Source organism: Herpailurus yagouaroundi, unplaced genomic scaffold (genome assembly GCF_014898765.1).
Source record: "Herpailurus yagouaroundi ecotype Mexico unplaced genomic scaffold, PumYag 29, whole genome shotgun sequence".
NCBI classification, from domain to species: Eukaryota; Metazoa; Chordata; class Mammalia; order Carnivora; family Felidae; genus Herpailurus; species Herpailurus yagouaroundi.
This window is the reverse complement of record NW_024412377.1, coordinates 6,377,196-6,404,940: the sequence shown is the minus strand read 5'-3', so window position 1 is coordinate 6,404,940 and position 27,745 is coordinate 6,377,196. Positions and strand designations below refer to the sequence as shown.

Genomic DNA, 27,745 nt, shown 5'->3' with positions numbered 1-27,745 from the left:
TGGCTCAGGTCACGATCTCGCGGTCTGCGGGTTCGAGCCCCGCGTCGGGCTCCCGGCTGACGGCTCGGAGCCCGGAGCCTGCTTCGGATTCTGGGTCTCCCGCTCTCTCCGCCCCTCCCCTGCTTGCACTCTGTCTCTCTCCGTCTCAAAAATAAATATACAGTAAATTACAAAAAACAAAAAATGAAAGGGAATTCAGGCCCTTTGAGTAATTACGTAAGTGTAGCTGCCTCCTGTTTGCTCACCGCTGTGAAAGTGAGATCGTGCCCAGACAGAATTCTGACGTGTGATACATACCATGGCATCCCGGCAAAATGGCTGGTTCAGTAAGACTAGGACACTGTGGGTCAGAACATGCCTTCGCAGCCAGGAGGTCGCAGCAGGAAGCAGAAAGGTTCTTGATTCTCACCCATGTCCAGGTCTGTCTCACAGTTGAGGGGTCTTCAGATTTCCAGAAACTTCCTACAAAACATCTGCCCAGGCAACGTTACTGAGGGCTGATTTGCTTACACTGAGCTTAGTGACAATATGTGAAATATCTTACCTTGTAGATACAAAAATGCACTTTCTTGTCTTTTACAGTCTTTGGTTTATTCTCATCTTTCTTATTCCCTGGGAAAAAATGTTATTAAATCAATTGCGTGTCTTTAAAATAAATTCTTAAAATTGAGAAATTTGGGATATGCTTTATATACAGGGCAAATTCTACTCTATGGAACTGATCATTGAAATGACTTTTTAGTTTTAAAAAGTAAGTTGTTAAAAGATTATATTCCCGGACCTCAAGAACTAGAGATTTCGAAAAGCTGGTGCTCACACTTAGTGTTGTAAACTTGTGTTTAAAAAAGAGGTTGTCTGAATTTGATAGAAAAAGGAAAACAAAACAAAACAAAACATCCCCAGCTTCCTTCTTGTTACTTCTCAGCCCTGGACCTGTTTGTGTTGGTATGAGATTGAGAAGTTTAGCTTAAAAAAATATGTGGTTTTTTGTCATTGTTACTTGTTTTGATTTTTAGGAGGGAGAAAAGGAGATTTACCAGAAATACATTTCTGGTGGATCACAGATAGGGAGTCAAATGAAATGACTGATCAAATATGAAAGGACCAGAAGGAATCCTGCATAAATGTTTTTATGATTTTTAAGCATGGAAGTTCTTTGAAAGTATGCACAAAATCCAGATGCTGTGAAGAAAAAGACTCATATAAATTTTACTGCATAAAATTTTAAAACATCTGTATCTTGAGAAAAAAATACTAATGACAAGTAGGAAAAGTATGTGAAGCATTATGGACAGAGGGTTAATTTTCTAATACAGAAATTATCACTTGCAATGACTACATAAAAATAATGAAGCCAGTTAGTCAATCAAAAAGAAGCATAAAGGAGAAATTGGTTACAAATGGGAAATTTACATGAACAGAAATACAATAATCCATAAATGCACACACACACACACACACACACACACACACACACACATAATCTTAATCTGACAACTGAGTAAATAGAACAGATGAGTAGAAAAGTGTTCTGATCTATCAGAAAGGGCTAAGTTAAAAAAAAAATAGCATCCAGTATGAAATAGGGAGAGGATAAAGAGTTACCCTTCAAATTGTTGACTGGTACAGAATTATTAATACCCATAACTTCTATCTCATAGCTCCACGTATAGAAGCTTATCGTGTAGAAAATACATACAGGGGCACCTGGGTGGCTCAGTCCGTTGAACGTCCAACTTCGGCTCAGGTCATCATCTCGTGGTTCATGGCTTCTAGCCCCACGTTGGGCTCTGTGCTGATGGCTCAGAGCCTGGAGCCTGCTTCGGATTCTGTGTCTCTTTCTCTCTCGGCTCTTCCCCTGCTTGCACTCTGTCTGTCTCTCTCTCTCTCAAAAAATAAATAAACATAAAAAAATATTATAAAAATGCATATGAAGATGTGTATTACAGCCTTGCTTTTAAAGGATTTAAATAAATATTCATTCCTCTGGGTAACAGAATATTACACAGCCATATAAGGAATAAGGTAGAGCTATATATACTGACAAAAGAAAATGTCAAAGTATATTTTTTAATTTTTAATTTTTTATTTTAGAGAGAGAGAGAGAGTATGATGGGGGGAGAGGGGTGGAGGGAGAAGGGGAGAGAGAATCTCAGAGCGGAGCCCGACTCAGAGCTCAAGCCTACAGCCCTGGGATCGTGACCTGAGCTAAATTCCAGAGTCGGCTACTTAACTGAGACACCCAGGCGCCCCGTCACAGTGTATTTTTACGTGTAAAAAGCAGACAGGAGGCTGTGTGTATACTCCCCTTTGTGTGTGTTACATATAATCGTACATATAAAACAACAAAATATATATGTATATATAGACATATCCATACATGAATACGTATTTGTGCGGAGAAAATGTCCCCCAAGTATATGAAAGTGTGAATAGTGCCTATTTCTGGGGAAGGAAAGCGTACATTTTGTCCTTGATAACTGTTCTGTTGGAATTTTCACATGAAAGTACTATGTGCTTGTTAAGGTAATTAAATAAGAAGGCCCTTAGACTGAAGTCGCCTTAAAACCTTGGCAGCTGACCTAAGCAAACCAAAACCGACGCCAGGGTCAACTGCGCTTGAATCTGAGAAAGTGAGACTTCGGAACAAACGATCTCAGTCAACCAGGCTTTCCCAAATAAGACCACCACTTAAGCTATAGCCGATCAAATGATTTCCTTGGTTTGCTGCTGAGTCTCCTCTAGAGGATTCTCTCCCCTAGCTCCTGTCAGGGGAACCTCCTAGCCTGGTACAGTCAGATTCACAATTTTGACGTACCTCGGTTTACTTTTTAACACGGGCACGGGCACTTAGGATCATGTTCCAAGGAGGCTATGGTGACAGGCACTTGTTTCAGCCCCGTTTCCACGCAACCTAGTCCTGCTGTGAGGAGGACCAGTTTTGACCACTTGTCTCTGAACTTCTTTGGGTGGTAAATATATATTACATAGCAACAATAAGTAATAGTTTTATACCATTATTGTTTGATTTATTGTCTTTAGAGATATCTTCCCCTGCTGTGGGACTTACGCTTCATCTTTCTCTGCTTTGGTTTCCTCCTTTTAAAGTGATTACATTTATTTCATTTAAAATAAATGCGGTAGCTAATTGAGGTGTTGTATTTGTAAGGTCCTCTGAGGTCGGAATGAGCTAATAGAGGTCACGTTCTTGGAGCAGTGCTTCATATGTGGTTAATGTATTTGATGCATTAATCACGATTCTTTTGTATCATTAAAATTAGCAATTTACTATTACTTACAGCACCTCCTTGGCCCACATTTGATAGTTATGCTATGATTTCTGGTCCTACTCCTGATTTATTGGTAATCCTCTAACAGATTCTTCCTGCTGTAAGGGGCCCCTTACCTCTAAGAAGATATTAACACTTCCCTGCTGCACTAGCTTGCCTTTCTTTGCTTCCATCTCCTGCACGCCTGACCTGTTGGTCCCTTAAGAGACAGGATTCTCCAGCGTTCGATGCCCTGCTTGCCTCTGGGGTCATCTTTTGTATAATTTTGGCTCTATCACTGTCGCTCTGCTTCCCTCCGCCCCTGAACACCCTCTCTTGTATTTATAACATATGGGCCAAAATCTTCATCTAATGATGCCGCAGTACCTGGTACTGTATGAACTCTCTCATCGAGACAAAGCTAAAATAAGATATCCACGATGTATATAATAGTTCTGATATAACTTATTGAATATTGTAGTTGGAGCTACATTAAACAACTATTGATTGACAAAATTTTTAATTCATTTTTAAGCTATGGTACCCAAAAGGAAGACTTCCCTAGTTTATTAAATTCAAACTAACCATGTTGAAGGGTTTCAGGTGTATTTGCTTGTCCTTGGGCCAATTTCTTAAATCTTCTGTGCCTCAGTTTTCTCCTCCATAGGTAAAAATAATACTACCTCCCTCATTAGAGTTAAATGTCTAAATGATATAATTTGGTATTTTATAGTAAGTGTTCCACAAATAACATCTGTAACTAAGGTGAGGATGATGATGGTGATGGTGATGATGATGATGGTGATGATGATGATGGTGATGGTGGTGGTGATGGTGGTGGTGGTGATGGTGATGATGATGATGGTGATGTTGATGATGGTGATGGTGGTAGTGATGATGATGATGATGGTGATGGTAGTGATGATGATGATGGTGATGGTAGTGATGATGATGGTGGTGGTAGTGATGGTGGTGATGATGGTGATGATGATGATGGTGGTGTTGATGATGGTGATGGTGGTGATGATCATGATGGTGGTGGTGCTGGTGCTGGTGATGGTGATGATGTTGATGATGATGATGGTGATGGTCGTGATGATGATGGTGGTGGTGATGGTGGTGCTGGTTATGGTGATGGTGATGGTAGTGATGATGATGGTGGTGGTGATGGTGGTGCTGGTGATGATGATGATGATGGTGGTGTTGATGATGGTGATGGTGATGGTAGTGATGATGATGGTGGTGGTGGTGGTGGTGATTATGATTATGATGGTGACAGTGGTGGTGATGATGATGATAATGGCAATGATGGTGATGGTGGTGATGATGGTGATGGTGGTAACAACATCTCGTACTTTTGAACATTGCAGAATTCTGACTAGCTTTATTCATGACCCCAAAAAGCTCACAGCGGCACATTTAGTTGTTTTCTCTGTATCTTAGGATAAGTATACATATTTCAACCAAAATTAATCACTTGATTTAACTAGATACTTGCTGATGTATGTTGATGGCTTGTTTTCTCGTGTGCAGGCTAAAATCGAGTTTCTTGCAACTAGTTCCCATGTCAATTCCTAAGGGCCAGACTCACCTAAGCTTATGTCTCTTGTGGGTAAGGCTGCCTCTCTGCTGACCTTTGGGTGTGTGTTTGCAGTGCCTGCATTGGGGCCCAGGACCCTTACTGTGGCTGGGACATGGTGATGAAGAAATGCACGAGCCTGGAGGAGAGCCTAAGCATGACACAATGGGAGCAGAGCACCTCCACCTGTCCCGTAAGTGCGCGTGTTCCCCGGCCTCAGAAAGCCCCGCCCGTGGGCACTCAGCTGTCTTAAATCCTAACCCACACGTCGGTGGTGGCCATGCATTTGGGACCTTTCTCGCACACCCAGTGCTCTCTCAACTCGTTCAGCTCTTAGTTTCCACCAGAGCCACGTGGGATGTTGCCATAAGCTTTTTTTGTCTGCTTTGCAGAGAAATACTTGAAGGGAAAACACTGTTGATTTGGAAATGGGATGTAGTATCTCTGTCTCATTCTTGGATTGTCTCTCCAGAGATTGGTGTGGACTATTTTGCCCTTTTTAGCATGAGTAAAATAGTGACTTCCACACCCATCGATTTCCCTTGGGAGCTATAATTCTAGAAACTGAGATAAGTAGAGCTTTTGAAAAAATAAAGTAAAGGATGTTACTATTGGACTCCAGGCGGGACAGTCTTCTGGATCCTGCCCAGGGTCCCGGGAAGGTCTGGGAGAAACAGCACGATGGCCATTCCCGCTGTGAACCCACAGAAGGAAGAGAAACTCATTTCCATTTAGAGCTAGGTTTTCTGAATTTTCTTTGCCAGTTTATCTCTTTGAGGCCTCACTTGTAAGAACCAGCTTAATTTTTTTTTCCCTTTGTCTTTACAACCCTAAAATGCAGTGATCTCAGATTCTTTTTTCTGTCCTCAGAGATTATGAGCAGGAACTGTTAGCCTCCATATATTTACAGTGATGAAGTCACTGTGCTGTCACATAGCTGCTGATCTCTCTGACTGTCAGTTCGGGCGCACCTCTGCAAGGCAGAGGTGAGAAGAGAAGAGGCACATTCCGGTATCAGGAAGCCCACGCTGTTTTTCCGACGCGGATGTCCGACGCGGTTTCCTATGAAGGGACCTACCCTTTCCATCACCTAAACCACATATTCATGCAGCCTCTCCTTCCAGGGGAAGGGGAAAACCAGGCAGTGACATGGGGAAGGCTAGGATTAGTGAAACCAGCATCCTGTCCCAAATGTGGGCACGAGATAGAAGCCTTTTACTGCAAAGGTGTGTGATCACCACATCCAGGCTCTGAGCAGAGCTTTACAGATCAATTCGCCGCTAGTCCTTTGGGCTGTTTAGCCTCAGATTTTCTCACTGTTTCTTGAAATCGATTACAAAAATGCCAGTGTTTGTGCTGAGTTCTTTCTCGTTTCTGAATAATACTTTCAAAGCACAGAGATGCTCACCTTGAATCTTTGCAGCTGGAGAAAAACAGAGATAGCTGAACTGTCGTTCTCAATTATGGGCGTGTACTCCCCAAGAATTGGTGCATCTTCTCATAGATGTATGAGCCAGCATTTTAATGGCAAAAAGGGCAGAAGAATGTAGTAACAGTTCTTACAGGAGCAGTTCTTCTCAAGCGGTAAGGCCTCCACTCCAAAACACATGGTTTCGTGGAGATCTGAGACATGCTTAACTATGTAATGGAAAATCGTGACACAATCACCCACTAGGTTCACAACAAATACATGCGTTGTCTATTTCTACAGGAAAAAAAATGGAGATGGCCTAACATTTAAAAAGTGGCCAGCGGGTTGTTATGGAAGTTGTCACTGCTGCTGAGAGCGCAGTTTCCATTTCAAATTCAAAGAAAGTCACAGGGTGATATGGACTTGCCCTGATGGGAGGGCTGTCCCTTCACACCTCTGCTTTACAGAACCATCCCTGTTCTCTGTCTCCGTCTGTCTGTCTCTCTCTATATATACATACATCTATGTCTATATACAATATATAATACATACACTTTTGATAAGAATATGCAAAGCCTCCAACAACAGACAGCAAGTTATGTCCCCTGGAGCAAAAGGCAGGACAGGAAGCTTTGTAGTTGTCTGATTTAGATAGGCTACCATACAGAATGGGAACTCCCGTAGACCCAACTACTTGTGAAAAGATAAACTGAGGCATATTAGTTTTAAGAGTTTGTTGAACAGAACTCAAATCAGGCAGCACCCAACCCAGCAGATAGAAAGGAGCTCTGAGGAGTCGTACAAAACAAAAGACTTTTACAGACAGAAATAAGTGGGAACAAGGAAGTTATTCTAGGCAAAAAAGCAGGTTGCTTATTGCAAAGTTACTTTTCCTTAGTAGATGGCATGGGTCTATCAGTCAGAGGAGCTGGCTAGTGCTGCTCAGGCATTTCCTGATTGGTTGAAGATTCCTTTTCTGGGAGAGCCAGCACTGTATGTAATTAGGTCAAATCTCAGTTTGGTGACATGGGGCTTAGCATGAGAAATTCCATTTTAGGTCTATAGTTTTGGTTTTTAACAACTATAGTCATCGTACATCTCTTTCTAAAAATCTGTCTCTTAGAAAGAAATGAGCTAGGGGCTCCTGGGTGGCTCAGTCGGTTAAAGCATCTGACTTTGGCTCAGGTCATGATCTCACGGTTCGTGGGTTCGAGCCCCACGTCAGGCACTGTGCTGACAGCTCAGAGACTAGAGCCTGCTTTGGATTCTGTCTCCCTCTCTCTCTGTCCATCCCTCACTTGTGCTCGGTCTCCCTCAAAAATAAACAAACATTAAAAAATTAAAAAAAAAAGACATGAGCTAGATGAAAAGGATTAGCATTATGACAGAGAAGTCTTAGGTATTTTTAAAAGCTATTAAAATGTAATTTTGCTTCTATTTTGTTTGTAAAGTTTTGACTAAAATAGAAGAAAGGTTTAATTTTATTGGCTAAATCTGTATTTCATCATTTCTGATACACCATTGGTTGTTTTTATTAAGAAAATAAATGTTGCCATGGACTGCAAGATACAAACTGATTTCAGAGATATTTATATATCTTTATATTTTATATATTTTATATATTTTTATATTTTTATATTTTTATATTTATATTTCTTTATAGATATATAAATATCTATATATAAATATTTGTATAGATATTTATATATGTATATATATATCAGTATATATATATATATATATAGTGTATGGATAGATACATATATATATACAGCAGTATATATATATATAATGTATAGATAGATACTCACACACATACTAAAAAATCTTATAATCAGTGAAACAGTTTTTTTAATCTACATGTCTATATCCAAAAGAAATTAAGGTTTATAAGCTGAGTGGTTTTCAAATGAGACCAGAGCATCTTATATCCAATGTAAAAACCCGAAATGAACGCTAAAAATGGACGGTTTTATGGGGAGCTCACATAATGTGGACGACAGTGAGGGTAATGCCAGTCTCTGTGGGAAACTACCCGGTCAGTCTTCACAGATTTCAGACCAATGACGTAGCAGAGCTGAGTTCCCCAGTCAGTGTTGCATTCAGAACATGGACAGATCATCTGCTCTCTAGAGAGTTCCACTTGGTGATGGACCCCTGGAAACCCTCCCAGGGTTTCCCCAGGGACTTAGTGCCAGAAAAGACCTATTTTCTATTGAAAGCTCCCTATTTTAAAACATTTATGGATCTCTGTTGTATAGGAGACAAGGCAATAGTGACTGATGTATCGATTAATTTCTGGTGGTTTACGTAATTATAATTGAAAACATTATTCTCAGTCTAAGAGATTTGAACTGCTTGAGCAAGATCTAAATTTACAGGTCTGGAGTGATTTGAATATTATTTACGTCTTGCATAACTTGCAGTGTTGCTTGATGAGGATAGTGTAGTCTTAAGAATCGCCCTGAGCTTTATTTATGCCCGAACACCGTCCACATTCTTTGTGGGTACATCGTTACTGGTATGCATCATACAATGAGTCCCCGTTCCAAAATACATCGTGCAATAACCAGCAAAATACGTATACTAAATAAGCACCTCGATGGCTTGCGATAACTAGCTTCTTCCCAGGACACTGTGTAAATAGCACCTTTAGAGCAAAAAGATCCTTTAGCACGGATTGAACCCAGAGCCTTCCGTTTACATAGCAGCACCGTGGACCAGAGTCTAAGGGGTTGATAGAAGATTCTAAAACTACATTGGGAAAGAAACCAGGACTCGAATCCGGTGCTTCTGACATTATCCTCAATCTACAAGACAATGACATTCCCAGCCGTCAACGTCTCCCCAGAGCAGTGGCTGATGGGTTCACCCAATGACAGGTGACCCGGTGGTCACCTTACATCTTATGCTCAGATAGCCGGTAAGGCATTGTTTCTGAATTTTGTAGTGAAATCTACTGTAAAAGAAGGAAAAGGGAGCTAAGGTTAATTGTGTGTCTACACCATGTGCTAAGTGGTGTGTTAGGCCATTTCAGTGGATTATCTCATTGGATATGCATGATCACCCCAGGGGTAAGCATCACCGCTTCCGTTTCATGAGTGAAGACCTGTGGCTTCGAGGCAATAAAGACTGTCCCTATCTGTCTATGTGACTAAGAGGTCACATGCCGTTCCCGCTTAGTCCTCTTCAAATGTGCTCTCCTTCCCTCGTGTAATTCACTCATGGGGAGAGACTTAGGGAAATTAAGTTGATGTTGTAACATGGAGACAGTCTGTTCCAAGGGGAAGATCCAATATCCTGTTTTGTCACCATCTCTGACCAAAGGTGCATGAAACTTTGGAAATGCACGAAGGAAGATCTTTTGACTTCTGAAAAAACATCCCAGTAGAAAACAGAAGAGTTCACTTGAGTTATAAGAGAATAATGGTTGGAGTACAGTAAGACCTAAAGGCACGCTCCATGGATTTCTGTACCCATCAAATGCATCTACATGCTTGGTTCCTTGGGAATGAATGAGTTGAACATGAGGGATTTAGACGTGGGATTACAGGTTATGCTTGTTAGCAAAAATTGAATCTTACTTAGCTAGCACTTAGAAATCCATTATTTCCTAGGTAAAGGGAAATTTGCTATTATACAGTTATGGATAAAAGTGTAAGTACTGGTTTCCACACGACTCCCATCAGGGAAGGATCTAGAATCACAGAATGAAGTGGCTAAGATCGCAGGCTCTTGATTAGCTTGTTTACACCGATTCTTGGGTCCCTTACAACCAGTACTCTGAATAAATTGAGCCTAATCTGAACCTCAGTTCCCCTGTCTGTAAAATGGGATGTAGATACCAAGGACCTTGTGAAGAGTCCAGAGTTAACACATAGAAATCACTCGTCACGTGCCTGGCATCCACTAAAGTACCTGCATGTGGTATATGCTTTACTATGGTTTAGCCGTTAATATCTTATCAAACGAAGCACATACTTCAAAGAGAAAGTCGCTAGGCAGAAACCTGGAGATAGCACAACCACAGATAATATATTCTAGATAGCTTTATTTCTGATTTCTAAAGAAAACTAACAAAATACAAAAAGACGTGCTCGTATGGAGAAGGGAAGCAGCAGAACCCATCCCATCATTCATGGATCTGTTCCTTAGGCAGATCCTCAAAGTAATGTACTGAGCGTCAAAAGGAGTGTGTGGTTGAAGTGGGTGAGAGAGCCACCCACTGCCCACGTGCTTTTCTGCGTGTTGCAAGTTCTTCTTGCTCCAGAAGTTAATAGAACCAACTGCAGCGGTCCTGGATTGAAAATCTGCCCTTCAGCACCTGCAGCTACCCCCACTCTTCCCCTGCGAAGCCATCACCATTTACTCTTACTAATGACTGGCTAGTGCTGTTCCTTTTGCTTTCCAGTGCATATTTACTGAAATAACTATTCTAATTTTTTCTCCCTCATTCCACTCCATTCTTTCATTTACTGTCACTCGTGTCCAATCCTTCCTCTGTTTCTCTGTCGTCTTAGCTCAACTTTTACTCACATACATTTGGAAAGAGAATGTGTGTGGCACCTCTTTGCCTAAAGACTGTTATCTTATGCCAGTGCCCAAACAGGGAAACAAAAGGGTGTCTAGTGTGGTGGGTTCTTTCTTTCCCTTTCCCTTTGATACAGCTTTACACAGCACTGTGTGAGGTTAAAGTGTTCAACACAGTGACTTGACTTGCATATATTGTGTAATGATCGCCACAGAAAGTTTAGTTAACGCCCATCATCTCATGTAGATACCCCCCCCCCGGGTTTTTTTTGCCTGGGGGAGAAAAGGAGCTCCTCTCTTAGCAACTTTCAGATGTCCCATCTAGTGGTGTGAACTCTATCCATCATGTCGTACATGACCTGTCCAAGACATATTTATCTTAAAACTGGAAGTTTGTACCTTTTTTAAAAAAAAGTTCATTTATTTATTTGGAGAGAGAGGATATGCAGAGGTGGGGAGGGACAGAGAGAGAGAGAGAGAGAGAGAGAGAGAGAATCCAAAGCAGGCTCTGCACCAGTAACACGGAGCCCAATACCAGGCTTAAACTCAGAAACCATGAGATCATGACCTGCACCTAAACCAAGAGCTGGATGCTTAACTGACTGTGCCACCCAGACACCCCGAAGTTCGTACCTTTTGACCCCCTTCTTTCCCCTAGTTCCTCTCTCCCCCACTCGACGCATCTGACAGCCACAAATCTTACCCCTTTTTCTATGAGTATGGGCTCTTTTTAGGTTTCACTTGTATCGGATATCGTAGAGTATCTATCTTTCTCTGTCTTATTGCATTTAACATAGTGCCCTCAAGGTCCATTTATGTTTTTCCACATGGAAAGATTTCCTTCTCTTTTATGGCTGAATAGTATTCATATATTTTATATACATATGATATATATATATGTGTGTGTGTGTGTGTGTGTGTGTGATATATACATGTGAGATATATATATATGAGATATATATGAATTATATATTATACATATATGAGGTATATGAGATACCTCCTATATATTTTTATATATACTAGATAAAAGAGTGGTATATATAGCACATTTTCTTTACGTACTCATCCTTCAGTGGACACATAAGTCGTTTCCATGTCTTGGCTGTCATAAGTAATGCTACAGTGACTGTGGGGGTGCCACTAACTCTTCAGCATAGGGATTTGGTTTCCTTCAGCTCTAAACCCAGAAGTAGAATTGCCGGGCCATGTGGTAGTTCACTTTTAGCTCCTTGAGAAATAGTGGTTCTTAACTGGGGGAGATTTTGCCCCCAGGGACATCCAGCAAAGTCCATAGAAACTTTGGTTGTCACAACCAGGGCTGGGGGGCCACTAGCATCTATAGTGGGTGGACAAGGGAGATCACGAATGCACAGGGCAGCCCCCACGACAAAGAATCCTCTAGCCCAAATGTCAATAGTGCTGAGGTTTTACAACCCTGGTCTCATGGACAGAAAAATGCCGACCAGTATTTCCAATTATACCCTCCAAATTGTGAGTCGGGCAATCTTTGGCATGTTATAAAAATTTCTTACATCTACGTTTGCTTTTTCTGTAAAAATCGTAGGCCTAACCAGAATTAAATTCCTTGTGAACAGGGTCTTACAAAGGACCAGTTCTATCCTCCAGCGATGGGGAAGCAGCAGTTTCAGGAGTGATTCTGATGCCCAGTTTGGGGGGAGGGGGGCTATGGGTGAGCAGCTCTCTTATTTCCTGGCCTGCTTCTCCACAGGGGCACCAAGCAGTGAATTCTCACATAACAGTGTCTGCAGCAGAGAGAGAGAGAGAGAGAATATTCTGCTTTTATCTGGAGGAAAGTCATTTCTGGACTCCTCTTTCACTCTCCTCTGGAGTCTCCTTGACCAGAATCTGGTCACATGTTCTTTCGTAGGCCCAACACTGGCCCAGGTGAATGGGGTTCCCATGACAGCCTTAGACCCTCCTGCTAAGCGCACGGCTGGTGATGCCAACCCAGCACTCCCACAGTTACCTACTGTCTCCCTGGAATGGTAAGGAATGATCCCCATGATGAATGCAAAACCCCTTTTATTCAAAGTGATTCTTTCGTAAAAAACCATCCACCCTGGTTGGTGTTCTTGCCCTTTGGGCTGAAGAAACAGATTCTCAGATTCCCTCCAGGATTGGAAATTAATTTCAAGAGAGCGTATGAATTGGACAGGAACCTCAATGTTGTCGGGAAACAGGCAATGACTCTGACTCCTCCTCTCCGTGTCTGTCTGTCTGTCTGCCTGCCTGTTTCTGTCTCGCTTGTATCTGCCCTATGTTGATTTCACTTCTAATCACCCTACTGATGAATTTAGCTCGCATGACGTTTACCTTGGTTGTGGGTTTGACTCGTGACCGTGAAGTCTAAATATGTTTCCATCACAAACTGCCCTCTTTCAACATTCTGGATGATTTCTGTCTCCACGATCATTCCTTTGTCATGATCACAGTGGATTTCTCCTGGCCTCACCAGTCTTCAGTTTCTCCATATTCTGTGGGTTCCAGGGTTCCTCAAAACCTCCTGTAGCTAGAGAGACCCTAACAGTCTCCATGCCCATTTCCGTCATATGTTAGACAGCGAAACATAGACGAGGTTTAGAAACATAGAGGTTTAGAAGAGAGGCAAAGGGAAGGGACCAGATGGCTCACAGAGGGTCAGTCTCCTGCCAGTGCTCCGTGCTGGCCTTCATCCCCTTCCCCCGCCACTCTCTCCCCCATGGGCCTGTCCTTCCCCACTTCCAGCTTGCCCCCCACCCAGGCTTGGGTTTACATAGTGGGAGACTTGGGCAGGAGCAGAGACCCTGGGCTATGTCTTCTTTGCCGTCTTCCAGCCTAGGCTGCAGCCCTGTCAGGCTGCCCTTCCCCAGGCTCTGCCTCACCCAGCCCCCATAACCCCATTCTTCTCTCTCTCTCTGAAAGGCTGAGGACAGTTACCGGTTTGGATTAAAAGGCGCATGGGGATTTGTTTGGATCTAAAGGCCCGTGAGGGGATTTGTTAGCTTGGGTTCCATGTCAAATCACAGTGAAGGCAACGACTGATCCCTTCCTACCTACATGAGAGCCCTTTGGGGCCGAGGCAAGAGGGTGAGCTGGTCAGTGGTAGTGGAGGGACGTGGGAACTCCCAAGTGGCAGGGCCTTTGCTGCTTTAAGAACATTTTGGTGGGAGTGACTAGTGGCTTCAATCAGCTTGTCTTATGGGGCTCGGTTCTCTGAGAAAACACTGACGGCTCCAGGGAAACTTACGGTCAGAGTACGAGCTGCATTTTTATCCTGACCGAAGCTGGTCACGGACCTTGGAAATGGGGACTTTTTCCTCTTGGGAAAAATATGCCTTTGAGTGTTCACTGTCACTGTCTGGGTCAGGTCCAGTGAGTCACCTCGAATCCAGCTCGGTTCCCTCCTCTTTGCTTCTTCTGGAAAGAGCCCGGCGTGGTAGGGAGTTGTGGATGTTTGTCCACCTAGTGGACATAAAAGGTCAGAGTGCTGACAAGAAAGCGGGGGGCAGAAAGTGAAACTGTGGCAGTTGGAGGTGACGCGCCAGCCACGTCCGCGCACGCGGACACGTTTCACGTGGACTCCGTCCTACTGTACTTGGAGAAGTGACGGAACAAAAGTAAAGCTCACCTGTGCTTTTCACACGCAAAATACGGCACCGGCACCCTTCTGAAATGGGGAGGAACAGGGACAGTTCGTGGCCTGGAAAGAACGACCTGCCTCGTCCGTGGAGTCCTGTCTTGCGTGGATGGTGAGGCTTCAAACGTGTCACGACTAGGGTAGGGCAGGAAGGAGCAGCTGGGGGCAGCAGAGGGGGAAGTGAAAGAAGGCAGCCACGTCCCGTCCTCTTCGTGTGTCGTGCTTTCTAAGAAATACCGACGTCGCCATATTAAAGTTAGGAGGTCTGGACTGTAGGCCTCCTTCCGGCCGTTCAGGGTCAGGCTGCTTTTTCCTGCAGGGTGACTGAGGACTCGGTCCCAGGACTCACGGACCACCCTGTGGCTCTATTGTCAGAGGTGACCTGAGGTCGTCCGGTCGTCCGTGTCCGTGAGGGGCCCCGTCCAGCCGGGCGGCAGCGGGCACAGTCCCCAGCAGCCTTCCCAGGTCGGGCGTGCTGGTTGGACGGCCCCTTCTAGGCCCGCACACCCCTCTCAGTGCTCAGAGCCCCTTCCTTGCCCCGACCCGCGGGAGCGGGTTCCTGCCAGGCCCTTCCTTGCTGACAGGTTACGGTGTGGCTGTGACCGGGATATGCCTATCGGCTACTACAGTCCTGGCTGCTTCAATAGGCCAAAAATTCAACGTTGGCAGTTTGCGCTGACATTTGAGCTGGGCCAGGTCTTAAATGAAACGAATTGGCCAACCTTTCTTCTACGGGACATAAAAATTCAACAGAGTTGCACATCTGTGATTTCTCACTCCAGTTCTCCTCGTTCTTTGGGTTTCTCGCATTAGTGGACAATTCTGTGGTCGGCCGATGGCCAAGCCCTTGGCTTCCTTCGCTCCCCTCCCCCGTCGCCCCCTCCCCCCTTCCCCTTCCTCCCCTCCCTTCTTCTCCGTCACGGCCCCCACCAATGACCTCGGGCCGCCTTACTTTGAAATCCCTCCCTGTTAACCCCTCTTGAACTTTAACATCAAAATATTCTCAACGTGCTCTGATTGTACCGCGAGAGACCTTTCAGTTTTTCTCTCTGTTTACAGCCCTAACCCTCCCTGACATCCTCTCTTGTGTCTGCTTCCTAGACGAGGAATCTCACCGTGGACGGGCACTTCGGCGCGTGGTCTCCGTGGACGCCCTGCACGCACACTGATGGCAGCGCCGTGGGATCCTGTCTGTGTCGCACCCGCTCCTGCGACAGCCCGGCCCCCCAGTGCGGAGGCTGGGAGTGCGAGGGCCCCCGCATGGAGATCGCCAACTGCTCCAGGTGTGTCCCTCCCGACACTGGTGCCCTCCCCCGTGTGCGAGCGGACCGTAGAGCAGGGGGGACGTCGTCTTTGGTGTGCATCTCCCTTTTTCGGGAGGGAGGTGGCAAGGGACAGGTGCACTTACCACTTAAAAGTTCGTGATCTACTGAAGGAGGTGTGGTTTTATTTTTTTACTTATTTTATTTATTTCTTTTTTATTTTTTTAATGTTTATTTTTGAGAGACGGAGGGCGAATGGGGGAGGGGCAAGGAAGACCCGGAGTCGGAAGCAGGCTCCAGGCTCCGAGCTGTCAGCACAGAGCCCGATGCGGGGCTCGAACCCAGGAACCGTGGGATCGTGACCTGAGCCGAGGTTGAACGCTTAACTGAGCCACCCGAGCGCCCCTGGGAGGAGATTTTAAACTATAAGTGAGATTGTAAATCTAAACGTGTTTAATGTGTTCATCATTAGATTAGGAAACATATTTGCAGTGTGCACAATGTTATTGTCTTGTTTGAGGGAAACGTCCATGGCAATCAAAGTCCTTTTCTGGAACACGTAGGCCAATAGCCCCTACCGGTAGAACACGATACATTCGTTGTGAACTGGCCTAATCCAGGCGGCTATGCTCGGGCCTCCGTTTCCTTTGCCAGCATCAGGGACCCCAGTGGCTGGGGGCACCCGAGTGCCATAGGCCCTCCACCCTGCCCTGGCCATTAGGTGTCTCCTGAGGATGAAAGCAAGTCTGAAGTCAGATTTGGCCGCACCCAGAAAACTATGACACAGCCAGTCCTTGCAAATAATGGAGTCGCAGCTCCCTGTCCCTCAGGCACGCTGACATGGACACACGCGGAGGTTCTCATGAAGCAGATGTGATGCTTCTGGCGACGTTTAGTCGGGCCGGAGAAATGCAGCCTCTGCTATCAAGGCAGAAGCTACAGGCAAGACAGCCCCCGGCCTCGCTCCCAGGCCGTGCGAGGACAGAGGTGCATACACAGCGTCAGCTCGCCCAATCCTGACCTCACTTCCCGCATCAAACGCAAATTATCCCCAGTCGCCCACGTACTAAGCGTCCCCTCGTGCAGATGCAGGAAACGACATGTGCTGTTTTGCAGCAGCCTCCTCCGAGGTGTGAGCACAAGGGGGACGGTTCTGGTAGTTTCGGAGGCTGCCCATGGGGTCGATATTCCTGGAGCTGGGAAGGAAGATCTGGGGTAGCAGCCAGAGCTCACGTGCCCACGCGTGTGCATGGCACGTTCACCGTGTATGTATGTCTTTGGACAGTTCGAGTTTCCTGAAGCAGCGGTCTTCATGAGCAGCCGCTCATCAGCCCCCCTCAAATAACGTTGATACACTAGATCGCCCCTCAAATACTCATAGATCGGCATCTAATTGTTTTTCATCAAAAGTTTTAGTACTCGTGGGGCGCTTGGGTGGCTCAGGCGGTTGAGCATCCAACTCTTGATCGCGGCTCAGGTCCATGATCACGTTCGTGAGATCGAGCCCCGTCCGCATCTGGCTCTGTGCTGACAGTGTGGAGTCTGCTTGGGATACTTCCCCTCTCTCTGCTCCTCTCTCCTTCTCTCGCAAAATACATAAATATTTAAAAAGTTTTAGTAGTTGCAAAGATGTGATTTCTGTTACGTCCCTGTTTAAATGTGTTATGGGCTCTAAACGCTTTAGTGATTTGATAGCCACCTGCCCCTTTAAGAAATTGATGAACAGGCTCTAATTTAACATTCAGAGAATTTACGGTTTTCCTTCTTAAATTACCTATTTTTATTCTCTTTCCCTTATAGAATCGTATCCTAATATATTACGTTTTTAGGTTGAAAAGTCTTACACTTGGGGCGCCTGGGTGGCGCAGTCGGTTGAGCGTCCGATTTCAGCCAGGTCACGATCTCGCGGTCCGTGAGTTCGAGCCCCGCGTCAGGCTCTGGGCGGATGGCTCAGAGCCTGGAGCCTGTTTCCGATTCTGTGTCTCCCTCTCTCTCTGCCCCTCCCCCGTTCATGCTCTGTCTCTCTCTGTCCCAAAAATAAATAAACATTGAAAAAAAAATTAAAAAAAAAAAAGAAAAGTCTTAACACTGGTCACCATATCATGCTTCTCTGCAACTACCAGAATAACAAATTATATGCACGGAATTCAAAAACAAAATTCATATTTCTGATAACCATAGGCTTTATGATGAAATATTTTGAATATATGTTTTGAAAATTGCCATACGATGAATCTAAAATACATGAATATTACACATTTTGACAAATATTTTTTTCGCACTTAAAATGTGAGATCTTACTGGAAATTCTTACCTTCAGGCAATTTTTTTAAAACTCCCACCTACTTTTCCTCTTTAGGCACGAGTGCAATTTCTTGCCCGATTTGGGGAGGGCTTAGCATCGATTCCATTCTTACATTTTTATTTTTCTGTCTACAAGTACTGACAGGTATGACGCCTGTAAGTAGATGGAAATATAAGATCATAGCATTTCCACGCAGTTCTCTGGATTCTTTCGAAGTTACCTGCCGAAAGCATGGTGATCTCATGCCAAAGATTGTTGTTATTGCCCTTTATCAGTTGATAACCTGTTTATGTTGGCCTTCAATTTTGTTCGAAGCGAAACATAGCCAAGCACCTAACCTGCAGACCCCCATTTTTGCTTACTCACTACTGTCCGGTACTTCCTCAGTGTGTGCAGAGTGCATCAGAAAGCCTTTAAGAAGGCTGACCACAGGCTTCCAATTAAACCTGTTATTCTTTATTTATAGGCACCTTGTTTCACTCAGTGGAAGTGTTGGGAAATTCAAAATTTGCTAGTTCAGTACATTTTGCAAGCATGTCTTTGATTACATGCTGTTATCACATCGCATCATTTAAATACTTTTTTTCTTAACACCTTGGAGCTACAGATTGAGGTCATTCAACGTATGAAATGAAAGCCACGATATAAAGGAATTAGCTAAGCCAGACTTTCAAAGCAGGGCCGGGTCAGAATGACAATGGATCTGGAAAAGAGGGTTTCATTTTAAAATTAAAGTAAACGTTTGAATGTGCATCCTCATGACACCATGTCGCTTCTGAATTCTAGTTCTTAGGGAAGGAGAGAGGGAGCCATGGAGAGAGGCAGGAGAGAGGAAACAAAAGTAGCCGTTAGGAAGGCAGAAGGTCCAGGGAAGGTCTGGATCCTTGACAGGAGTTTGTCATCTAAATGAAATAAGTTTCTACAGGCTTCCATTTTTCTTACCTATACCTTCCTTTATGGAACTTTTTCTCTAAGAGCAAACACAGCCTGTGCCTGACCTGGGTTGGTCAGGACACAGAGACGCGTGTGCAGGATGGAGACCGGGGAATGTCCCAAGCGCCTACCCCTGTGAGGGCAGGCAGGAAGGAAGCGTGGGCCAAGGGGGGACGGCTGTGGGCTGCAGCCCTGAAAAAGGACTCAGCTGAATGCACGGGGAGCCCCGTAGCTGGGACAGCCCTTGATGGTGGTTAGATCCTCTCAGCTGCAGTTCTGAGCCCCTAGCACCCTGAGCAGCTGGAGAGGCTAGGGCCGCAGTCCTGGGGGGGGGGGGGGGCTTTGACAGTAGCTGGGGGATGGAAGAAGCCAAGTCCTTGCCAGACAGCTCTGTTCTGCTCTCTAGTCGACCTGAGCCCAGAACACCCCAACTCAGTTAACATCCCAGTACCAAATAACCAAGAGAACGATTTCATCAATGATTCACTGGGTTGATTTCCTCTTTCTCCTGCCTATTAATTTGTTGTTGCCAGATTGTTTATTTCACTGTAGTCAGTTTGCTCCCTTCCCCTGCACCTTCAGTGCCATGACCGCAGCAGCATCTTATGTTTTAAAGCAGACATCAGGAAGGCCTCTCAAATCAGTCTCCAAGCTCCCTCCTCACTTGCTTGTTAATTTACGGTATTTCTAAGAAGTATTCTGTTGTTTCCACGAGGCTATGTGGAACGCGGAAACCTCTGGGCAAGCCCTCTACGCCGTCCCTGACACTGCAGATGTGCGATCGCTGACTAGGAGAGCCCAGAGCGCGAGGGCGCTTCCTGCCCAAGAGGAGAAGCTGTTGGGGGAGGAAGGGAGAGGTGCAAGGGTGCGTTCTGCCCTCCGCTCCCCTTCTCGGGCGGCCCAGGTCACTCCACAAGGTTGGTAGGAGACCGCAGGGCTGCACAGATGAGATTATTTGTGTTGTTACGGAGAACAGAGGCGTGTCCACAAGGCATTACCCGGGGCGCTCTTTCCACCAAACGCAGGTGGTTTCCATGGAGGCATGGCAGACGCTGTATAAAAGTTGCAGAGCTGTTACTGTTCGAAGATGATGATCAGTGATGGATATTCTTTTTTACACCGTTCAGTGGGAAGGAAAGGACCATCAAGTGCATGACCGCAGCTTGTTTGTGGCTACCTCTTTGGCATTGGTTGCAGTCGACATTCATCCTCTAAACAGACCTGTGATGTAATTAGCGGTGATTTTCAGCTTAGTAATTGAAGAACGGAACCCATCTTAGTGGTGCTTTCAGTGCACGAGTGGGTCGTTGTGGACTGATTTCACCCTCGAAATGGCTCATCAGCTGATCCATGCTTACTTGGTGCTGGTTAGGGGCTGTGTACCACAACGTGTGCTTCAGAGCAACACTGACCAGGACTGCAAAGCCGGGTTGCTCTCATTTATTTCCTGACTCACTGTATTTCTGTTATTTATATCCACTTCCATTTACCCACTTCTCTGTATACCACACGCCCCCTGTATCGTACGTAGAATATATCCCAAAATGTCATGTTTGTTAACAGGTTTAGGAAATGGAGAATTTCCAAACAATTTCGGAAGAAATGTTTCCTTCACTATGCTAACGTATGAAGAAACTTTGGAAGTAAAAAGATCCTTTTATTTATGTTAAAGTGGCCATTTTTGTATAGAATCCAATGAATTATTTGGATTTAAAAAAAAATTGTGTAGGTAACAGGGTATGAGATTCTAATTATCTTTATGAGCAACCTGGAAGGATCTGTCTTTTTTTGTGATTACTTGGTTATGTTATCATAAAGCCAATTTGTTATAATATCATACAGTAAAGCATAACTGTCTATTTTATTTCTATCATGAAGACGTTGCAGAAAATAGAGAACTATGAAATATACCAAGGGTTTTCTCAGAGGAATTGTCACTTGAAATTATTTTAGAAATTATATATTCACATTATCGTTTATATCTTGAGCTTCAGTGGCACAGGGGTGGACCCGCATGTTTTTAAAAGAATGTATAAAGTAAAAATAACAATTAATGTCAGTCGATTTTTTTCAGTGGAAGTGAAAGTCTGATGAGGATAACATATCTAGAGAAAGCATATGTGATTAGAGAAACATATTCCACATGCAGTAGAATATTCACATGGGAGTTCGGATTCTGGATTTAACAGACATTTTAACAAATATTTGAGGATTTAATAAATCCTTAAAAATGTTTTAATAAATCCTTAAAATTGCCTACAATTTGTTCGTTAATAGTAGGGACTAACTACTAAGGGAGATATTTAAATTCCAAACATGCTGAGTACAGGCATTTCAAAGGAAAAGTACAATATTAAACAAAAAAGAAAAATTCCTCTAGCTGTCAGTGGCAATTAACTTTATAAACCGCTTTTATACAAGCTGTTTCTTTTCTTTTAATTTTATATTTTACATGCCTATCATATTATATATGTAATAACATAAATACAGCTATGTGCAATTTGCACTCCTTGTTTCTACTCTCTATATCTTTGTCAAATTGTAAGAAAATAGCCAAGAATATGAATTTAAAGTACACTTCCTTCAGGATTAAAAAAAAAAAAATTGCTATGTTTATTTATTTATTTTGAGGGAGAGAGTGTGTGTGTGTGTGTGTGTGCAAGCAGGAGAGAGGCAGAGAGAGAGGGAGAAAGAGAGAGAATCCCAAGCGGGCTCTATGCACTGTCAGTGCAGAACTCGACATGGGGCTCGATGTCATGAACCGTGAGATCATGACCTGAACCAAAATCAAGAGTCAGACACTTAACCGACCGAGCCACCCAGATGTTCCTGGCTTCCTTCATTTTTAATAAGGTTTGTTTTAAAGCTTTGGATATTACAGGGTTCTTTATCAATGCGAATGCTATCAAGAGAATTACTGATTTTCGTTATTAATAGATTTTAAAAGTAAGCATGATAGGTAGTTTTAGATGATATTTTGCTCAAATGTGCACTTGTTATAGATTGTAAATTGTATAGTATAAGTCAAAGAAGTATAAAACCTAGAGGTTCAGGAATTCATCTCTAATTGCTTTTCAACAAAATAAACTTATTTTTCATTAGTTTAACGTCTTCCTAACTAAAACTTATTAGTAGTTTCTAATACAGCCCATTTTAAATTATTTATAGCACACTTTAAGCTTCACTCTCAAAAAAAAAAAAAAGAAAAACAAACCTTGACCCTGAAATCAGATACCAAGGAGAAGGTCTCCCAGGGACCCAGATTTCCCGGGCCCCCAGCCCACCCAGTTGGGTCCTATGGCTCCCGTTCCCTTTCCCTTCCCGGCCGCAACCCAGCAGTCCACGGTGGGGGCGAGGGGGTGCGGACACGGGAAGTTAGTTGGAGGGGGGTGCACGCAGGGATGGACTGCGCCAGTTCGACCCCGTGACCCCGCTGCTGCTTCCTCTCCCCAGGAACGGAGGCTGGACCCCCTGGACCTCGTGGTCTCCCTGCAGCACCACCTGTGGGATCGGCTTCCAGGTGCGCCAGCGATCCTGCAGCAACCCCACCCCCCGGCACGGGGGCCGGGTGTGCGTGGGACAGAACCGAGAGGAGAGGTAGGCACCGCTCTGCCCCCACACCGCCATCCTCACGCTGCCTGCCATTCCAGTGTGGCCCAACTCCCCGCGGCTTTAGTCGGGGACGTGGCTCAGCTCGTATGTGGCATCCCTTCCCGTTGAGCCCGATCGTCCTGTTCCTTTCCCGACGTCGTTTACTTTTGATCAAAGCCCCGTGTCGACCGCCTCACTACCACCCTGGTGCCTGCACAGTTGCCTGGCCGAGCAGTCCCCAAGGGAGCGGAGGTGCGGGGACAGCGGGCACCTCGGTGCTGGTCTCCCTGGGGACTCAGAAAGAGAGTCCGCTGGGGAAAGTCCGTTCTTGTTAAAATCCAACTAGACCCGGTCTCCAAACCCGCACTTCCAGGTAGGACCTAAGACGGCCCCAGGTCCGGATGGCAGTGGTCAGATGCAGTAGGGTTTTGCATCAGAACTAAGTCAAGCAGCCGGAGCGGGGTGAGGACGTCTTCAGGATCTGGGTACATTTATAACCTCATGCCCCTCTACTAACCGATCCTCTCAGGGAGGCGGCTCTATAGCCCAGAGTGGCATCCTTTTCCAGGGTGGACTCTAAGCCTTCAGCTCCTCGGGGAGCTTTTCGTAGCAACAGACATTTGGCTTTGGCTCCATATAATCTACAGTTGTGATGGTTGGCTCTTTCTTGCATATTTAATGTACGTTCTAGTTCATGATTGTTGGGGAAAACCCAAGCAGGTGGATTTCACGTCAGTCGGGATTCCTATTCTGCCGCACTAACAGAAGGGTGTGGCATTGACCCCTGTGAAACAAAATGGCTTGCGATACCTTTTAATGAAAATGCAGTGAGGATTGTATCTGGCGATATGGGTTCGCTGTGAGCCTTTTATAAAAATACTGCATGCAGTTATTTGCTATGCAATCGATATTTATGTAGACAAAACCAACAGGTTTGCTTGTACAGATAGTTCCCTGCGAGGCGTTTATTACCACCTCAAAACAACCTGGGAGGATCGTTCCTTTCTTTCGTCGCTGTGTGCCGAAATCACCAATTAAGTTTTCATCCCTTTTGACCCAGAGGAAAAGGAAAGATGATTTTCACAAAGCGAGGTTGGTTGTTTCTGAAGTAGTCCCGAGATAGTCTTATACAAACCTACCTTTTCCCATCCAGCACCAGTTGATAAGCGGGGGGACCGATTATGGGCGCGTTGTCTCCCTGCTATCTCTAACCTCTCAAGATTTAAAACTGGTTGGGAGTTTTAAAATGCCATACACCGTCACATAATACAGCCCTTCCAGGCAATGTCACCTGTATCAGTGTGAAGCTGCCCCCCAGTCGTAGCACCCCTGCAAATCTTACTCCCTTTGGCACCTTTCCTAGGCTGAGCGCACAGGAAGGAAGCTGCCATTTAACTCTGTGGCTAACATGTATGTGTGTTCTGTATGCGTTTCGTGATTGTTGGTAAAGCTATGTTTTCAGGGAAGCCTGTGTTTGGGGGACTGCCGCTTAAAATGTTCCCTTTTTTACGGAAAAAAAAAATAACCTGCTCGTTTGGGCAAAAGACATATTTGGTTCATGGAAGATTATTTGAATTTGCCTGGTCAGTGTGTGGATGGTGAGAACAAGGACTCTGTAAAATTGAAGCTTCCCTGTTGAGCAGCCCTTCTTAGGGGCTAATCAAGCCATCAAGAGGCTAATGAAATCTAGAAAAACGAGTACATACGATGTCTGTTTCTTGGTTTTCACCAGCAAACAGCTCCGAGATTTTTTGGTTGTTGTCTTAGGTGGGAGGCCTCTCCACCTGTGAGAACACCATCCCTTACACACATTTGAGAACTAAACTCAAAACTTGGGGAGACTCTGGTCTCCATGGAAGACACACGACTAGGCATGTACTGGGTTATACCGTTGCACCCTTCTGCTCTCAACACCATCGACCCTAAAGAACCCCTGGGTGGCCTCGAGTGAATATATTGATTCCCCCAGAAAAGTCCCTAAGTTAAGGCCAGGATTAGAGTTAATGACTTCATTGGATCAGAATGTCTAGGATGTGGATGGAAGCTTTATGGCAACATAAATCTCAGAAATATTCACATCAGTTTTTCTCAAGTACTGGGTAAAGAAAATAATCGACCTTATCTTTTACATGTACCTTGGAGGGTGTGGACACTGTTTCTGTTTTCTAAAATTTACTGGAAAATGATGTTCTTGAGTACCAAGAACCAAGTGGAAAGCACCAACAAGGATGAAGCAGTGGACCTCTACGTAAATACTGTCAAAATGCGGGTGTCTTTTTCTGTATTAGTTTCCTCTTCCCGGGTAACCATAGTTCCAAAAACCGAGCGTGGCTTAAAACAACACACATTTATTCTTGCACAGTCTTACTGGGTCAGGAGTTTCAGTATAACTTACCTGGGTTCTCTGCTTAGCCAGAGCTGTGGTCTCATCTGGGCCCCGACTGGGGAAAGAGCTTGGGGAAAGAGCTACTTGTACGCTCATGGGCTTGGTTGTCAGCATTTAGCCCTGTGTGGACTGTCAAATGGAGACCCTGTTCCTTGCCAAACGAGTTTTCCCAACACAGCCGCTGTCTTCCTCAAATCCAGCAAGGAAGAAAGTCTCCTGGCAGGATGAACAGGATGGTCTTACAAAGTGCGATTGCAAAGTGACATGCCATCATCTTGCCATATTCCGTTGGTTAGAAGTAAGTCATAGACCTTGTCTATACTCAAGAGGGGACATTACACGGGGCATGAATACCAGGAGGCAAGGATCATTGGGGTCACCTTGGAGTATCTGCCACAGTCACTTATATGCCCCTCAGTCATCCTGTGGCCCTTCCATATGCAAAATGTATTTCACCAATTCCCAAGGTCCCTAAAAGTTTTATACCATTAAATCATCTCCGAATATTCCAGAACCTTATCGTTTAAGTCAGCCTCAAATATGAATGAGGCGCCCTGGCAGTTGTTCCTCGAAACTCAGAGACGAGATATCTGCGCCACCAGCCCACCCAACGTGTGATGGGGGGACAAGGGAAAGGTAGCAGCTATAGACATTTCTGTTCACAAGGGAGGGAGAATGGAAGTGCAGAAGCATCACTGCTCCATAGAAATTCTGAAATCTAGCCAAACAAGTGTTGGGAGTTGCTCGATTAAGTGTCAAGGCCTGTGCATAATTCTGCACGGTTCTTGGCTTTGCCTTCTGGGCTCTCCTTGCTGCTTCCTGAATCATCTTTTCGTTTTCATGAAGGTTAGCATGTGCTTGCAGCTGGGGAGTTTTATCAACCCGTTTCCTGCCGGTAGAATTCTGGATTCCAGTATTCATTTCATTTGGACTTTGCTCTGTACGTTTCAGCGCAAGCTGGTATTTCTGCGGAAATACCCCTTATGGGTCTTCCGTGGATCTCTTTGAGGTTTACTCTCGTAAACAAATCTACACCCGCAGATCGTTTTGAGATAGCCCTTCTCCAGCTGGGGATCCTCCTAATGGCTGAGGGACCACACCCTGGGGCCTGCTTATGATCGAGACCATCTGTGAGGCACACCCTTGCTCCTGACCGCCTCGGAGCATCGCCCGTGTAACTGAAACCACTCTGATCCTTTGGCCTTTCTGAGGTTTTAGCAGAAGGTTGTACCGTCACACGTTCGGATTTTCCCCCTCTGCCAACCATTCCTGACAGTGCTCAGAAGCTATTTCTTCATTTTAGCATTGGTTGTCATCGGGAGAGACTCAGAATTTCCAAAGTTATTCTGCCCTGGCCCTTCTTGTTTGTTATTCCTTCCCTCATTTTTTTTTTTTTTTTCATTCCTCATACATTTTGCCATAAGCAACAAGAAGAAACCAGGCAGCACCTCCAACACTTTGCCTGGAAATTTCTTTGGCTGTCTGGCTCACTTCACGCTGACGTGTTCCGCTTTCCATAGAAACCGCAGCGACAGCCTGGGTAGCTTTCTGCCTTGCCTCGCAAGGTCCTCCCTCCCCCCGGTTTGCAACCACGGGCTCCTATTTCCTTTCCAACTTTGGTTGTGGTGAAATGTAGTTAACATGAAATTTGCCATTTAGCCCTTTTTAAAGTGTTCGATTCAGTGGCATTAATTGCATTTACCGTCACGTGTGACTAAAACGCTCTTTCCAAAACTTTTTCGTCATCCTGATACTGGAACCTTTAAGCAGTGACTCCCCCTTTTCCCCTCCTCTCAGCCCCCGGTAACCTCGAATCTATGTTCTTTCGCTATGAATTTGCCTCTTTGAGATATTTCATGTAAGTAGGATCATCTCCTATTTGCACCCTTGTGTCTGGCTGATTTCACTTAGCATCATGTTTTCAAGGTCCAGGCATGCTGGACCGTGTGTCAGACCTTCATTCCCCTCGGCAAGCTGAGTAACACTCGACCGTATGGCTGTATCCTAATGTGTTTATCTCTTTACCCATCAATTACCAGGTGGGTTGTTTCCACCTTTTGGCTACTGCGAGTAATGCTGCAGTGAACGCTGGCGTGTGGGTATCTGTTCAAATCTCTGTTTCAGTTCTTTTGTGTATAACCTGGAAGTGGAGTTTTGGGGTCATACGGTACTTCTGTCTAGTTTTTTAAGGAGCTGTTTTCCATAGTGGCTTCACCACGTACATCCCCACCAGCAGAGTGTGAGGGTTCCAGGTTCTCCACATCATCGTCAGCACTTGTTACTTTCTTTTCTCTTTCTTTTTCTTTCGTGATGGCCGTCCTGGTAGGTATGAAGTAATTATTACCTCCTTGTGCTTTTGATTTGCATTTCCCTAAGGACTATGACGTTGACCATCTTCTCCTGTGCTTATTGGCCATTTGTCTACTCTTTTGGAAATGTCTCTTCAAGTTCTTTGTCCATTTGCTAATTGGGTTGGTTTTGTTGCTGCGTTTTAGTTCTATGTCCTGTTTTCCTTCTTTTTTTAAAAAAATTTTTTAAACGTTTATTTATTTTTGAGACAGAGAGAGACAGAGCATGAACTGGGGAGGGTCAGAGAGAGAGGGAGACACAGAATCTGAAACAGGCTCCAGGCTCTGAGCTGTCAGCACAGAGCCCGACGCGGGGCTCGAACTCGCGGACCATGAGATTGTGACCTGAGCCGAAGTCGGCCGCCCAACCGACTGAGCCACCCAGGCGCCCCTGTCCTGTTTTCCTTCTAAAGCCTCACTGGTAGCATCCTCAAAGTCTCTCTACCGTGCTCTTCAAAATTCTCCTTGCTTCTACCCATTCCCTGGTCCCA

General features: G+C 44.9%; 1 protein-coding gene across 7 annotated transcripts in view; it reads left to right on the top strand.

Moving 5' to 3' along the window:
• SEMA5A (semaphorin 5A) overlaps nucleotides 1–27,745 on the top strand; it is a 482,742-nt gene that overhangs the window by 388,849 nt on the left and 66,148 nt on the right. For all 7 annotated transcript variants that reach the window (XM_040493869.1, XM_040493822.1, XM_040493829.1 and 4 more), the window contains 3 exons: nucleotides 4,924–5,041; nucleotides 15,531–15,712; nucleotides 22,383–22,526. In XM_040493869.1, coding sequence (XP_040349803.1) covers nucleotides 4,924–5,041; nucleotides 15,531–15,712; nucleotides 22,383–22,526 — 444 coding nt within the window. The remainder of the gene's footprint in view (nucleotides 1–4,923; nucleotides 5,042–15,530; nucleotides 15,713–22,382; nucleotides 22,527–27,745) is intronic.